This window comes from Panthera uncia, assembly GCF_023721935.1.
Source record: "Panthera uncia isolate 11264 chromosome B2 unlocalized genomic scaffold, Puncia_PCG_1.0 HiC_scaffold_24, whole genome shotgun sequence".
Taxonomy (NCBI): domain Eukaryota; kingdom Metazoa; phylum Chordata; class Mammalia; order Carnivora; family Felidae; genus Panthera; species Panthera uncia.
This window is the reverse complement of record NW_026057580.1, coordinates 84,139,549-84,155,852: the sequence shown is the minus strand read 5'-3', so window position 1 is coordinate 84,155,852 and position 16,304 is coordinate 84,139,549. Positions and strand designations below refer to the sequence as shown.

Sequence of the window (16,304 nt, the reverse complement as noted above, 5' to 3'; positions counted from 1 at the left end):
AACAGCATGGAAGTTTTTTTGTGTCTCACGTCCATGGAATACAGCCAGATCAACACTAAACCATCCTGCACACCTGGAAAACTGAGAATTAACACAACAATCTTCACAACATGAACCACAGAATTCTGCAGGTACATGGTGCAGAGAGGTGAACTGGGAGAGAGAGAAGCCATGGAGGTGAGGGCGCCATTTTTGCATGGGGAGAGAGGATGGAGACAGGGTGGAGGGTTGGAGGGAGAATATGGGAAAAGAACACCCTCCCCCCCCATCCCCCCACATAGCAGCTGGAGAGAAAGTGGAAAAGTGGAAACAGCCACAGGGACTAAATTAAAAAGGGAGAAAGGAGAAAGGACAGGGTTTAAATTCCATTTAGACTCTATAAACAGCGGGAGTGCAGACTCTGAAACTCCGCAGCTCAATACCTGGCAGTGCTCTGGTGAGAAGGGCAAATCTCCAGGAGCAGAGTGAAGTCTGCGCGTCTTTGGGCCACATGGGAGAGGCGGTTCCCCTGCTGGGAGGACACCTGGTAGAGGCTGTGTGGCTCCCCCAAAGGCAAAGGCCCCAGTGGACCCGGGAGAACAAGCACATTCACTGGTGCTAAAACAAGGTCGCTGGGGGTGAAGCCTGTGCCAGATGTGTGTTGTGATTTTCCATAACCTCTGAAAGGCTGCTGCTACATGATCTCATGAACTTTTTCTGCGATGGGCTGACACTCAGACGCAGTCTCTGGGCATCGGCAGCAGCACTGTCCCGTAAACATTCCTGGGTCCAGCTGGCACCCAGCCATTGCTTGGTGAGACCCTCCCACAGAGGGGCAAAATGGGTCAAAGCCTCAGTTCCTCAGAAATAAGGGGTCGGGTAAAACAGCCACATCTGACATAAAACTCAGGAGGGAGTTACAGCCTGGGGCTTGGTCATGGACTGTGTAAAAGTGGGGAGTGGACAGAAGCCAAAGACAAATGACAGGTCTGATTGGGGAGAACAAAGTTCCTATACTAGAGACTGGGTAGCTGGGTGACGCTATTATCACCACTCCTGTGCATGTGCATAGGCACCTACAAGCGCCACAACAATCTACCCCAGTATGCTAAGCAGCACCATCCAGTGGAGAACGGAGCCATTACTCTAAGCCCCGCTCAACTGGGCCAATCTCACTCTTCAGGAACATGAATCTCTCCACCTGCTTAGTTTATGGACTATAAAGCACTTCATAGTTTGAATTCAGGGAGAAAGCAAAGTAATTTCAGTCATATTTCAGTCTGTTCACCAGTCGATCTATTCAATTTTCTTTTTTTTTTCTTTTTCCTTTTTCCGTTTCTTCTCTTTTATTAAAAACATTTCTCTAATTTTTTCTACTTTTTTTTACTTTTGTGTAAATTTTTTCAAATTCTATTTTACTTCCATCATTTCATTTTATTCTACTTAAGTGTATCTATTTTTTCAAATTTTCAAATTATTTCCTTTTTTTTTTCTTTCCCCTTTTTCTCTATCGAGCCCCTTTCAACACACAGACCAAAACACACCTAGGATCTAGCATCATTTACTTGATTTTTTTTTTGTATGTGTGTTTTGTTTTTAATTTTTTCATTTTAATTTTTTTATTTTAATTTTTTACCTCATTAATTCCTTTTCTCCCTTCAAAATGACAAAATGAATGAATTCACTCCAAAAGAAAGAACAGGAGGAAACGACAGCCAGGGATTTAACCAACACAGTTACAAGTAAGATATCTGAACCAGAATTTAGAATCACGATAATAAGAATACTAGCTGGAGTTGAAATAGATTAGAATCCCTTTCTGTGGAGATAAAAGAAGTAAAAGCTAGTCAGGATGAAATAAAAGATCCTATAACTGAGCTGCAATCTCAAATGGATGTCAGGGCAGCAAGGATGAATGAGGCAGAACAGAGAATCAGTGATATAGAGGACAAACTTATGGAGAATAATGAAGCAGAAGAAAAGTGGGAGACTAAGGCAAAAGAGCACAATTTAAGACATAGAGAAGCCGGTGACTCATTAAAAAGGAACAACATCAGAATCATAGAGGTCCCAGAAGAGGAAGAGAGAGAAATAGGGGTAGAAGGGTTATGTGAGCAAATCATAGTGGAAAACTTTCCTAACCTGGGGAAAGACACAGACATCAAAATCCAGGACACACAGAGGACTCCCATTAGATTCAACAAAAACTGACCATCAACAAGGCATAGCATAGTCAAATTCACAAAATACTCAGGCAAAGAAAGAATCATGAAAGCAGCAAGGGGAAAAAAGTCCTTAACCTACAAGGGAAGACAGATCAGGTTTGCAGCAGACCTACCCACAGAAACCTGGCAGACCAGAAAAGAGTGGCAGGATATATTCAATGTGCTGAATCAAAAAAATATGCAGCCAAGAATTCTTTATCCAGCAAGGCTGCCATTCAAAATAGAAGGAGAGATAAAAAGTTTCCCAGACAAACAAAAATTAGAGTTTGTGACCACTAAACCAGAACTGCAAGAAATTTTAAGGGGGAGTCTCTGAGGGGAGAAAAGATGAAAATTAATTAATTAATTAATTAATACCAAAAGCAGCAAACACTAGAAAGGACCAGAGAGCAACACCAGAAAATCCAACTCTACAAGCAACATAATGGCAATAAATTCATATGTTTCAGTACTCACTCTAAACGTCAATGGACTAAATGCTCCTATCAAAAAACATAGTGTAACAGAATGAATAAGAAAACAAGATCTATCTATATGCTATTTATAAGAGACCCACTTTAGATCTAAAGGCACCTTCAGATTGAACGTAAGGGGATGAAGAACCATCTATCATGGTAATGGTCAACAAAAGAAAGCCAGAGTAGCCATACTTATATCAGACAATCTAGAGTTTAAACTAAAGACTGTATCAAGGGATGCAGAAGGGCATTATATCATAATCAAGGTGTCTATAGACCAAGAAGACCTAACAATTGTAAACAGTTATGCACCAAATGTGGAAGAACCCAAATATAAAAATCAATTAATCACAAACATAAAGAAACTCATCAATAGTAATACCATAATAGTAGGAGACTTCAACACCCCACTGACAGCAATGGACAGATCATCTAGTCAAAAAATCAACAAGGAAACAATGGCTTGGAATGACACACTGGACAAGATGGACTTAACAGATATGTTCACAACATTTCATCCTAAAGCAGCAGAATATACATTCTTCTCCAGTGCACATGGAACGTTCTCCAGAATAGACCACATACTGGGACACAAATCATCCTCAACAAGTACAAAAAGATCAAGATCATACCGTGCATCTTTTCAGACCATAATGTTATGAAACTCGAAATCAACCACAAAAAAAATTTAGAAAGGTAACAAATTCTTGGAGACTACAGAACATCCTACTAAAGAATGAATGGGCTAACCAAGAAGTTAAAGAAGAAATTAAAAAGAACACGGAAGCCAATGAAACTGATAACACCACAACCTAAAACCTCTGGGACGCAGCAAAGGCAGTCATAAGAGGAAAGTATATAGCAATCCAGGCCTTCCTAAAGAAGGAAGAAAGATCTCAGATACACAACCTAACTTTACACCTTAAGGAGCTGGAAAAAGGACAGCAAATAAAGCCCAAGACCAGTGGAAGACAGGAAATAATAAATATTAGAGCCAAAATTAATGCTATTGAAACCAAAAAAACAGTAGAACAGACCAATGAAACGAGAAGCTGGTTCTTTGAAAGAGTTAACAAAATTGATAAACCACTGGCCAGTTTGTTTAAAAAGAAAAAGGAAAGGACCCAAATAAATAAAATCAATAATGAAAGAGGAGAGATCACAACCAACACAACAGAAATAAAAACAATAATAAGAATATTTAAAAACAATAATAAGAATATTATGAGCAATTATACAGCAATAAAATGGGCAATCTGGAAGAAATGGACAAATTCCTAGAAACATATGCACTACCAAAACTGAAACAGGAAGAAATAGAAAATGTAAACAGAACGGTAACCATAAAGAAATTGAATTAGTAATCAAAAATCTCCAAAAAACAAGAGTCCAGGGCCAGATGGCTTTCCAGGGGAATTCTGTCAAACATTTAAGGAAGAGTTAACACCTATTCTCTTGAAGGTTTTCCAAAAACTAGAAATGGAAGGAAAACTTCCAAACTCTTTCTGTGAAGCCAGAATTACCTTGATTCCAAAATCAGACAGAGACCCCATTAAAAAGGAGAACTATAGACCAATTTCCCTGATGAACATGAATGCAAAAATCCTCAACAAGATATTAGCCTACTGGATCCAGCAATACATTAAAAAAATTATTCACCACGCCAATTGGGATTTATACCTGGGATGCAGGACTGGTTCAATATCTGCAAAACAATCAATGTGATTCATCACATCAATAAAAGTAAGGACAAGAACCATATGATCCTCTCAATAGATGCAGAGAAAGCATTTGACAATATACAGCATCCTTTCTTGATAAAAACCCTCAAGAAAGTAGGGATAGAAAAATCATACCTCAAGATCATAAAAGCCATATATTAAAGACCCAACACTAATATCATCCTCAATGGGGAAAAACTGAGAGCTTTCCCCCTAAGGTTGGGAACAAGACAGGGATGTCCACTCTCACCACTGTTATTCAATGTAGTATTGGAAGTCTTAGCCTTTGGGATCAGACAACACAAAGAAATAAAAGGCATTCAAACCGGCCAGAAGGAGGTCAACTTTCACTCTTCTCAGATGACATGATACTCTATATGGAAAACCCAAAAGATTCCACCAAAAAACTGCTAGAACTGATTCATCAATTCAGCAAAGTTGCAAGATATAAAATCAATGCTCACAAATTGGTTGCATTCCTATACACCAACAATGAAACAACAGAAAGAGAAATCATGGAATTATTCCCATTTACAATTGCATCAAAACTCATCAAATACCTAGGAATAAATCAACCAAAGAGGTAAAAAATCTATACACTGACAACTATAGAAAGCTTATGAAAGAAATTGAAGACATAAAAAAATGGAAAAATATTCCATGCACCTGGGTAGGAAGAATAAATATTGTTTAAATGTCGATACTGTCCAAAGCAGTCTACATGTTCAATGCAATCCCTATTAAAATAACAGCAGCATTCTTCACAGAGCTAGACCAAACAATCCTAACATTTGTATGGAACCAGTAAAGGCCCCGAATAGCCATAGCAATCTGGAAAAAGAAAACCAAAGCAGGAGGCATCACAGTCCCGGACTTCAAGCTGTACTACAAAGCTGTAATCATCAAGACAGTATGGTACTGGCACAAGAACAGACACTCAGATAAATAGAACAGAATAGAGAACCCAGAAATGGACCCACAAATGTTGGCCAACTAATCTTAGGCAAAGCAGGAAAGAATATCCAATGGAATAAGGATAGTCTCTTTAGCACATGGTTCTGAGAAAACTGGACAAAATAAACCTGGACCACTTTCTTACACCACACACAAAAATGAACTCAAAATGGATGAAAGACCTAAATGTAAGGCAGGAAGCCATCAAAATTCTCAAGGAGAAAGCAGGCAAAAACCTCTTTGATCTTGGCCACAACGACTTCTTACCACTTCTCCAGAGGCAAGGGAAACAAAAACAAAAACGAACTATTGGGACCTCATCAAAATAAAAATCTTCTGCACAGCAAACGAAACAATCAGCAAAACTAAAAGGCCACCAACAGAATGGGAGAAGATATTTGCAAACAACATATCGGATAAAGGGTTACTATCCAAAATCTATAAAGAACTTATCAAACCCAACACCCAAAAACCAAACGATCTAGTGAAGAAATGGGCAAAAGATATGAATAGACACTTCGCCAAGGAAGATATCCAGATGGCCAACTACCACATGAAAAAATTTCCACATCACTCATTATCAGTGAAATACAAATCAAAACCACAATGAGATATCACCTCACACCTGTCAGAATGGCTAACACTAACAACTCAGGTGACAACAGATATTAGTGAGGCTGCGGAGAAAAAGGATCTCTTTTGCATTGCTGGTGGGAATGCAAACTGGTTCAGCCACTCTGGCAAACAGTATGGAGGTTCCTCAAAATATTAAAAATAGAACTACCCTGCGACCCAGCAATTGCACTACTAGGTATTTATCCAAGGGATACAGATATGACGTTTCGAAGGGGCACATGCACCCCAATGTTTATAGCAGCACTATCAGCAATAGCCTGAGTATGGAAAGATCCCAAATGTCCATCGATGGATGAATGGATAAAGAAGATGTGGTGTATATATACAATGGAGTATTACTCGGCAGTCAAAAACAAATGAAATCTTGCCATTTGCAACTATGTGGATGGAACTAGAGGATATTATGCTAGGCGAAATTAGTCAGAGAAAGACACATATCATATGACTTCACTCATATGAGGACCTTAAGACACAGAACAGATGAACATAAGGGAAGGGAAGCAAAAATAATATAAAAACAGGGAGGGGGACAGAACATAAGAGTCTCTTAAGTATGGAGAACAGAGGGTTACTGGAGGTGTTGTGGGAGAGGGGATGGGCTAAATGGGTAAGGGGCATTAAGGAATCTACTCCTGAAATCATTGTTGCACTATATGCTAACTGATTTGGATGTGAATAAATAAATAAATAAATAAATAAATAAATAAATAAAGAAGATGTGGTATATATATTTATATATACACATACAAACACAATGGAATATTACTCTGCCATAAAAAGGATGAAATCTTGTCATTTGCAACAACATGGATGGAGTTAGAGTATTATGCTAAGCAAAGTAAGCCAGTCAGAGAAAGACAAATACCATATGATTTCCAAAACAAATGAGCAAAGGAAAGAGAGAGAGAAACTAAGAAACAGAATTTAACTATGGAAAACCAACTAATGGTTACCAGAGGGGAGTGGCTAGGGGGGTGGGTGAAATAAGTGTGGGGATTAAAGAGTGTATTTGTGATGAGCACCGGGTATTATATGGAATTGTTGAATCACTATATTGTACACATGAAATTAGTATGACATTGTATGTTAACTGGAATTTAAATAATAGCTGAAAAAAATCCACTATATTTTCCGCAGTTATATTAGGAAAAGACATTGTCTGATGTTCCATGATAGCTTAACAGAAATACAGATTAACATTAACATTTATATGTGTACTAAATCTGTATGGGTTGGATTGCAAACATTGTGTATTACAGTTACTCCCCAGGTCAATTGTTCACTTATATACAACTTGAAACATTAGGACTACTATCCTAATTTGCAGAATATTCTATTTCATCTCAACAATTTAAAGAGATTATATAGTTGCACCTGATATTTCTAACTGCTGCCATGACATAGACATTACTTGAACTCCAGTAAAAATGCTTTGAAATTTAAGCAAAGATGTCATTCCTCTTTTTGCCCTATTTTGCCATCTCTTTACCCTTTATACAAGCTATAGGACCCAAGTAAAATCAAATAGATGTCATTTTAATTTATTCCACAGAATCCTAGGAGGTAGATTTTTTTCTATCTGAAAATGAAAGGAGGTATGCCCTTTCTGTGAAATCTTCTCTCCAGCCTTTAAGTACTGCTGCCCCAGCTAATAACTTGATTGTGATCTTACAAGACACCCAGAGCCAGAACTCTTTGGTTAAGCCACTCCCAAATTTCTGGCTCACAGAAACTGCACAATATGAAATGCTTATTGTTTTGAGCCACAATTCTAGGGGAATTTATTTTACAGGAGGAGGTAACTGATCAAAGCAGCCACGTAACTGAATCTTCCCCTTCAGGCTTCTCCCTAAAGGGCACTTTGTCACAGAAGTCTCTTTGTCACAGAAGTCTCTCTAGACAACCACATATAAAATAGAACTCTTCAATCCTATGATTCCTCATTTCCCTTATCCTGCTTTATTTTTCTTTAGAGCTCTTACCTCATCTTGACATATCGTGTGTTTGTTTTTTAATTTGTTTATTTGTATTTTGCACTAGAATGTGAGCTTCCTGACAGCAGGGACTTTTACTACTGTGCTCATTGTAACCTCAGCACTTAAAATAGTGCATGACATATAATAGGCACTCAGTACATATTTGATGAGTGAATGGATGGACACAATAGTTAAAAATACAATTCCCATTATGTGTAGCTAAATACCAGATAATATTTTTAATGTAGTGGGTTAGTGATAAACACTAACCTTGTAAATAAATATAATTAATAAATATTATAAGACAGTGGCCTGGGGCCTTTTTTCAAACCCAGAATTCTTGAGAGATACCCCTGATGGTTTTTCTCAACGAATTTGTGTCACTGTGATCTGTGGGTGGATTGAGGACTAAACTGCAAAAGCATCCCACTTGACCCTAATGTCTAACCCCCCACTTCAACCCTCAGTTACCACCAGAGTTCCCTCCATTGCCTTTAGAAGACAGAGTAACACTAAGAAGTGAACTAGTCAGAGAAGGCTTTATAGCAGAAGTAGAAAAGTTAGAAAAGGAAAAAGGCGGAAGCTCTTTGACAGTATGTATGGTATGTTTGGTAACAGTGGTCATTCAAGTTTGAAATGGAGAATGAGTATCAGGAAGTAGTGAGAGCAAGAGTGGAGATATAAGGTAATCGATGTGGTAAGATATTAACCCCAGTAGAATAGATTTTGACAATGGGAGAGCTTCACATAGTTTCGACAAAGTGGAATGTTAGAGAAGAGTAGTCAATGCCTAAAGTAGTGTTTTAGGAAAGTATCAGAAGTTTGAAAAATGGTTCTCTTTTGCATTCTTCATGAACAGTTCATGGTATGTAGAGAATACTCAAAAAATAATAGACTGAGTGGATGGAGTGATGGGTGGGTGGATGGGTGGATGGGTGGATGGGTGGGTGTATGGATGGGTGCCTGGAATACATGAAGAAAAAAATGGAAGGAAGTAAACTAAGCCAGTAATGTGAATATAATGTTGTAAATACTCCCCTATTGATGGAAACAGTGGGAATGAAAAGAAATGTTACAAGGGAGGTAGAACATAGTTAAAAATAGAACTTATTAAAGTTAATGCCAGGATTTAGAGCTTTGTTGATTCAGAAACTGATAGTTCCTCTTACAGAAATAGGGAAGTCACGAGGGACCTGACTTGTATGTTTAAGGAAGTAAGAGATGAAGCACAGGAAATATCATGGTCACCAAAACGGTATGTATTTAAACCTTTACTCTGTGGATCATCAAAATATTTCCATTAGGACGATATGAGCAATGGTGGCCATGAGATCTTTGGAAGTTTGTTCATAGGAGAAATAGCACCACACTGGAGCGAGGAAATTTCTCCTGAAGCTTTAAGGAGACATTTCAGATACAAAATGAGAAGTGTGTACAATTGTATAATTTGCTATTTGCTATCACCAAGAAGTTATACGATCTAAAACTAAAACCAGATTCTCAGCAGTTTTTCTTACTAATGGGTTAAAAACAAAAACATGGCAGGCTGTTATATGTAATTTGGGGTTCGGCTTCAACAATTTTAAGTGTTAAACCAGGAAGACCATCTACCATATATATCGTATAATCACTTTTTGAGCTAATGGCAAAATCCTCTTGTCTATTTTTTGTCTTGTAACTGAAGGAAAATTGTATGATGAAAAGTCATCATTTGGCCTCCTTCAAAACTAAAATTGACTACATACCAATTCTAATCAAATTAAATTATAGTGAAGTGAAATCATTTTTAGTTGTTTAACATAAGGAAATCATATTTTCAGCATCAAGTGAAGATTCATAATGCCACTATATTGATTTTATCTTAATTATAGACATATTTTAAAACTTCAATTTTTTTTTAAAACTTCAATTAAAAGGAATGGGGGAAATATGAAATATGGGCAGAGTGAATAAAACTATTTAGGTGGCTTTGGAATATTTTAAATTGCTAGAGTACTAAGCTCAAATAATATTTAGTTCCAGCTAGAGTTAAGTACCATTAGGTAATTAGGCATCCACAAGGATGGAAAAGCCTGGGCCCATTTCATGTAATCAGCTAAATCACTTCTAATTTGATTTCTCGTTCTTTATTTTCCTTCCTTTAATTAATTCGTATTGATAAATAAGAAATAGCAGGGGAGAAAAAAAAACCCAGATTGTTAAAAGGTAGAAGTGCCTGCTTCTTGCCTGCTCACACAAATTGATCAATGAAGGGAAGATGATTTCTTTTAAAAATGAGCTTTGTAATATTTAGTTTGGGATTTCATCTCAAGTTCAATGAGATCTTTCCCCAAGACCAGAATGCACCTTTTCTTCTTTTAATCCTCTCCAGCATCGTTAGTTTGCTTTGCTCCTAATAGATGTGGAGAGACAAGCCCTCTTGCACGAAATTCCTTAATTTGGAATGTACAACCTATGTCGGTCTAACAGAATTAGTTAAGACTGTTTACTAGATTTTCTGGATTTTTGTAGAGAAAAGGGATAATAAACAAGGAGTTCATTTTTAAGGATTAGGTTAAATAATTAATGAAGATGGGTAATTATCATTATTGCCCAGTAGGGCAAGAATATGAGATTAGACTTGTTTGGGGAGTGTGCGTGTGTAAATTTATCTACCTAAAAGTATGTATCCACAGGATACATAAATGTATACACAACGTATAATGCATACAAATATGGATTCTAAATTGAAAATAAATGGAAAAAAATGATTAGGCTTTCTTAGCATAGGTCAGCTATGATTCATTTTTCTCTCCAAGGGCTATGCTTATGTACTTCCTGTATTTTAAAACTGACGAGTGACTGCTCCATGGACCCCTCAGAGAGCATGTATCCTGTTAATAGCATTCCTAGGAGCTTAGAGACCCAAACTGGCAGAAGTATAGAGAATGATGGACTACATGTAATTTCACATAACATAGATTTCTGTCTTAGTTGCCTGCCCAAATCTAGATTTCTGACATTACTATACTTTCTGTCCTATTTTTAAAGGAAAAGAGATAAATACCAAACCACCAAGTTCCTAGCAATATTTTAATGGAAAATGGGAATTTAAATATTAGGAAGAAAAGAAAACTTTTATAAAGCTTTCTTTTATTCTATGAAGGTTTTCTGTTTGTAGGTATAACAGAGCTTATATTAAGTTAGAATTTTATACTAAACTAAACTGATATAAAATTTAATTTTTCATTATGATAGATGCAAATTCATTTTTTCTCTCTCTGTCTCTCTCTTGGTATGTCTGCCTGTCTCTCTACTCTCTCTGTGTCTTTCCCTCCTCTTTCTTTTTTTTTTCTTTTTTGAGAAAGGAGAGAGTGCGAGCAAGGAAGGGGCAGAGAGGGAGAATCCCTAGCAGGCTCCATGCTGTCAGCTCAAAGCCTGACACGGGGCTTGAGCTCACAAACCGTGAAATCATATGAGCTGAAATCAAGAGTCCGACGCTTAACCAACTTAGCCCCCCAGGCACCTCTTTCTTTTTATGGAAGTTCATTAAAGAAAATATTCTGTTCTTGCTGGAGAGTCATTCAGTGACTGTCATCCCTATATAGAAGGAGCATATTTGCCCTAGAGATTCAAGATTCAAACAGCTCTACAGACAGCTTATTTATATTCAATTTATATAACCTACCATAATGCATTTTTCATAATTTGGGGGAATTTTAAATTCATTCAAAACATATCAAATATATTAATAATGTCAACTTTCTCAGGTGTATGTTACCTTAAAAAAAAAAGTTTTCCTGAAGAATATCCTACAAAGAAAAAATATTGGGGCACCTGAGTGGCTCAGTTGCTTAAGCGTCCGACTTCGGCTCAGGTCGTGATCTCGTGGTTCAAGAGTTCGAGCTCTGCTTTGGGCTCTATACTGACAGCACACAACCTGCTTTGGATCCTCTGTCCCCCTCTCTCTATCCTGCTCTCTCTCTCTCTCTCTCTCTCTCTCTCTCTCAAAAAAAATAAATAAACATTAACATTTCTTTTAAAATTAAAAAAACAAATTTTAAATTTTAAAAGGAAAAAATATTAATATTTCACTTGTAATTGATAAAAAAATATTAGTGATTAAGCAGACCTTTATTTTAAAGTTGCATTATTTTTTCTTTCCTCTGTAAGATAACAACTATTGTAGGAAAGTTTTAAGACTTTGAAGGAAGGTATTAGAAGGTTTAGTTCAAGCTTTAATAGGGCAAATGCCATCTGTTTCTACAATTTGTAAGATTTTATTATTAACAGCTCCGGAAGAAGGAAGCTGTCTATTTCGGTGAGGAGGACAGATTTCTGTCCATCTGTGCCCGTTTTGCAGCATGTCACTTGTGCTTTAGATCTGCGTAGCTCTGAGCCCATGTTGATGCCATGGCAAGGTCAGGATGTGGAGAAGCCTGTCAGCACACTCTGTCTCTAATGTGATGACAGCCCCACAAACTGCCGCTTTGGGCCCCACCCTGAGGCCCCGTTCTATTGGGCCCTGGAGCAGGGCCTTCTACTCTATCATTTCAAATAAAATGTTAACTTTAAACATTTAAAAATATCAGACAAAGAACTTAATCTATTATGTGTCTCTTGCTAATGTCAGGTTTCTTATTAAGGTGACTCATTTCTCAACATTAAAAAAAAAATGCATAGCATTCTACGGTGATTCTTCTTACTTTTTTCCAGTTCCTTAGTAACCATGTTGGGTTTGGGGGAAGGGAGAATCCACATGAAATTCTATATTATGGCAAAATAGCTGGGTGGGAGGGAAAGAAAGAATGCTGTGGGTTAAGACTGACTTTCAAACTTTTAAATGTTGCATGTTAATATTAAATACCTCATTTCCCCCCAGAAATCTTAGTATCCAGAATCTCTAAATGTGTGCTTTTTTTTTCTTCTTTTTCCAAAAAGTGCCTATCAGATTGTTGTGGAGGAGTTGCACCCACACCGAACCAAGAGAGAAGCTGGAGCCATGGAATGCTACCAGGTTCCCGTTACATACCAAAATGCCCTGAGTGGGGGTTCTCCATACTACTTCGCTGCGGAACTACCCCCAGGGAATCTTCCTGAACCTGCCCCATTCACAGTGGGTGACAACAGGACCTATCAGGGCTTTTGGAACCCTCCTTTGGCTCCACGCAAAGGATACAACATCTACTTCCAGGCAATGAGCAGTGTGGAGAAGGTGAGCCTCCCCCCAAATTTGCTTTTTCACTGCCCTGAGGAAGAGCTGCAGTTGAATTTTATAAATACTCAGTAGCATGTGTCAGGAAGAAAATAAAAAAAAAGTGGGGGGAAACAGTGTGTAGGGGGGGTGTTGTTTCTGTTCCCAACAGGGCGCACAGTTCCGGGCCTACTGTAGGGTTGAGGCTCCATGCCAGTTCCATCGCTCTGGATTCCTGTTTCCTAGTAACTGCTTCTCCGTGAGCCTTCTTCAGGAAAGCCCACAAGAACAATTGTGAGGAAAATGATTTGAGAAGTTGGGTGTGCTGCCGCTGGGACTGAAGGCCCAGTAAATACCGGGCATTGTTGTCTTCTTTGCTCAGTAGTGGCGCACTTCAGAAGATTAAATTTACTGCAGGATAAATAGAATGCGTGCTCCACAGCAGGCTAATAAACCCTTATAAACTTTTCAGAGGGTACAAGCCAAATAGTAAATAACAAGTAACAATCCTCTGATTACAAAGTAATAGGGTGCCTGTGGCATATCTGACACAACCTAAACAGGAGGCTGCCTGGAGATGGAGGGATGCTGTGCCATTAGCGAAGTCTGTTCTCCATTTCCCCTGTTGCCCCTCCTTTTCCCATTTTGGACACAGTTGTTTTTGAACACTGCCGCTGATCCCAAATGAATATTGAAGAGGAAAACACAACAGGAAGATAGAAACTACCAGTGGTTCCATATGTGGGGAAATAACCTGGCCTTTCGTGCCTCATGCTGTTCTCTTTGAAAGATTTTCTTTCCTAAAACTTATTTATTTTTTTTTTTAGAAAGGGATAGGGGAAAAAAATGCCAAGAATAGAAAACTCCTACAATTTAAAATCCAATAGAAAACTGACATATTTTGTGTACTTGTAGCTGTATAGGAAATTTCTGGCTTTGGGTAATTGAGTCCCTGAGGTGGGTACCTGGAAGATGATGTGACATCCGTGATATCCAATTGCAACAGACATATTATACTTTGGAATAGTTAAATTGAAAGACAAAATGTATTTGCTTTTCTGCGGGGACCACGAGAACCTGGGGTACTGACTGGCTGCTTTTGAATGAGAGCTCTTTCAGCTTACCTATATTCTTTTGCCAGTATATGGTAAAGAAGAATGCCACAGCATCTTCTAGGATGTTCTCCAAAGCCACAGGCTGCCCCTGGTTGAAAATGTTATTCTCATCTTCTATCTAGTTTATTTCTACATAAGTGGGAGTCTTTCGAGACAGGCTGACTGCCCGCCTCCCGCATGCACATGATTGCACATCACTGGTACAATTGGACTACCCCAAAACGAGAAGACTATGGAAGCTAGTATTCCATTCTGGGTATAAAGTAGCATAGTGGTAGAAAACACGGTTCTGCATTTGGGTATTCATCTTTAAAGATGTGAGAGATTCTAAATTAACTTTCATTACTTGGACTGTGGTATAAGAGGAGTGTTAATGAATGTCTGTTACTTATAAAGGATTTTCCCTGGCACTCTTTAAAAGCCTCGATATGAATGTTCTCTCCGCATTCTTAATATATCTACATGCGGTTTAATCAAATTACAGAAGAGCAACAATATATCTCATGGTTACCTTGGCAAATAGTTCCAAAATCGATGGGGTTCCTACCAGCAGAGGCTGGAAATCCTGATAGAATTAACAGCGATTGCTTTTAGGAAATCAGAATCCCTTTGGGCCTTTGTGGGAATGCGAAACAATCTCTCTTGGAATGTACTGTAAAGGCCTCACGTCACAATTAAGTAATAGAAGTGCAAAGTTGTATGTTTTACTACTAATTCCTCCTCAGTGCTTTGTTCTGTGTAATTGAAAAGTAGTAAATGCTTAAGAGGAAGTGGAAAACTCTTGGTTTATCAATATATAGAACTACTCAAGATGGAGTTATAAATACATCCTCAAACAAATAGCCTTTGTTTTGTTCACTGGCTTTACCATCTTTTCCAACCTCTTGTATATTCAAAGATTTGAACTGAATCAACGAAGTCCTAAAGGTGTGTGGTGTGGGCCTAGAGACGTATTCCACTGCTTAGTGCCACCACACAACATCAAAAAGAAAAGAAAAAGAATCTGAAATCATTTTTGTCCCTTCCCATGTCAACTTCTCCTTCCTCAACTCCATCTGTCTAGCAAGAATAGGAAAATAGTCCCAATGAGAAATAGCTAACTCCTGGGGCGCCTGGGTGGCTCAGTCGGTTAAGAGTCCGACTTCAACTCAGGTCACGATCTCACGGTCCGTGAGTTGGAGCCCCGCGTCGGGCTCTGGGCTCACGGCTCAGAGCCTGGAGCCTGCTTCCGATTCTGTGTCTCCCTCTCTCTCTGCCCCTCCCCCGTTCATGCTCTGTCTCTCTCTGTCTCAAAAACAAATAAACGTTAAAAAAAAGAAAGAAAGAAAGAAAGAAAGAAAGAAAGAAAGAAAGAAAGAAAGAAATAGCTAACTCCTAACACCTAAATTCAAAAGGGAAGAAAAAAAAGAACAGGTAAATCCTCCCTTCGTTGGGATACAACCTTTGGATGATCTTTCTAAGTGCTGTCATTTAACTCATTAGTCATGCTAGGATCCAAGTGAGAGGATGTGATGTTCAGCTTTGGTCTGAGTCTACAGCTGTGTGGCAAGAATGAAGTTTGTGTTTGGGTCTGATTTGTATTAGCTCTGCAAACACATTTTTCTTTCTAATCATTCAAAAAGTACAGTAAGTACAAATAGAATGCTTTAGCTACTTGTCCCAGACAAGATAGCCTGTTTCATTACAGAGGAAAACAGAGCCCTGAATTTTTAGAAAATGATGAAAAATTTGTAAATGTTCTTACTTCAGGGTTTAAAAAAATATATCCGAAAATCCATTTTAAAAATAAAAGTTTCCTTAATATTGCGATTCTGTTCTTCACAAACCTAATTTATAGCTCCAGATTATGTAATAGGAAATATTGTCTGTACACTGACTATGGTCTTTCATGTTTTGCTCCATCAGGAAACTAAAACCCAGTGTGTACGAATCGCTACAAAAGGTAAGAGGTTTGCCTTTTTTTTTCCTTGAGATTCCATTCGCCCCGCTTTCTAAAATGAAAGAGCTCTGTTCCCTGCTTCAGGGCTAATTAAATGTGGCACTTCTATTACAGAGTATTTGTAGTAG

General features: G+C 38.1%; 1 protein-coding gene across 3 annotated transcripts in view; it reads left to right on the top strand.

Annotated features, from left to right (window-relative positions):
* Window positions 1–16,304, top strand: part of PTPRK (protein tyrosine phosphatase receptor type K) — a 425,704-nt gene that overhangs the window by 315,368 nt on the left and 94,032 nt on the right. For all 3 annotated transcript variants that reach the window (XM_049652961.1, XM_049652962.1, XM_049652963.1), the window contains 2 exons: window positions 12,870–13,143; window positions 16,143–16,179. In XM_049652961.1, coding sequence (XP_049508918.1) covers window positions 12,870–13,143; window positions 16,143–16,179 — 311 coding nt within the window. The remainder of the gene's footprint in view (window positions 1–12,869; window positions 13,144–16,142; window positions 16,180–16,304) is intronic.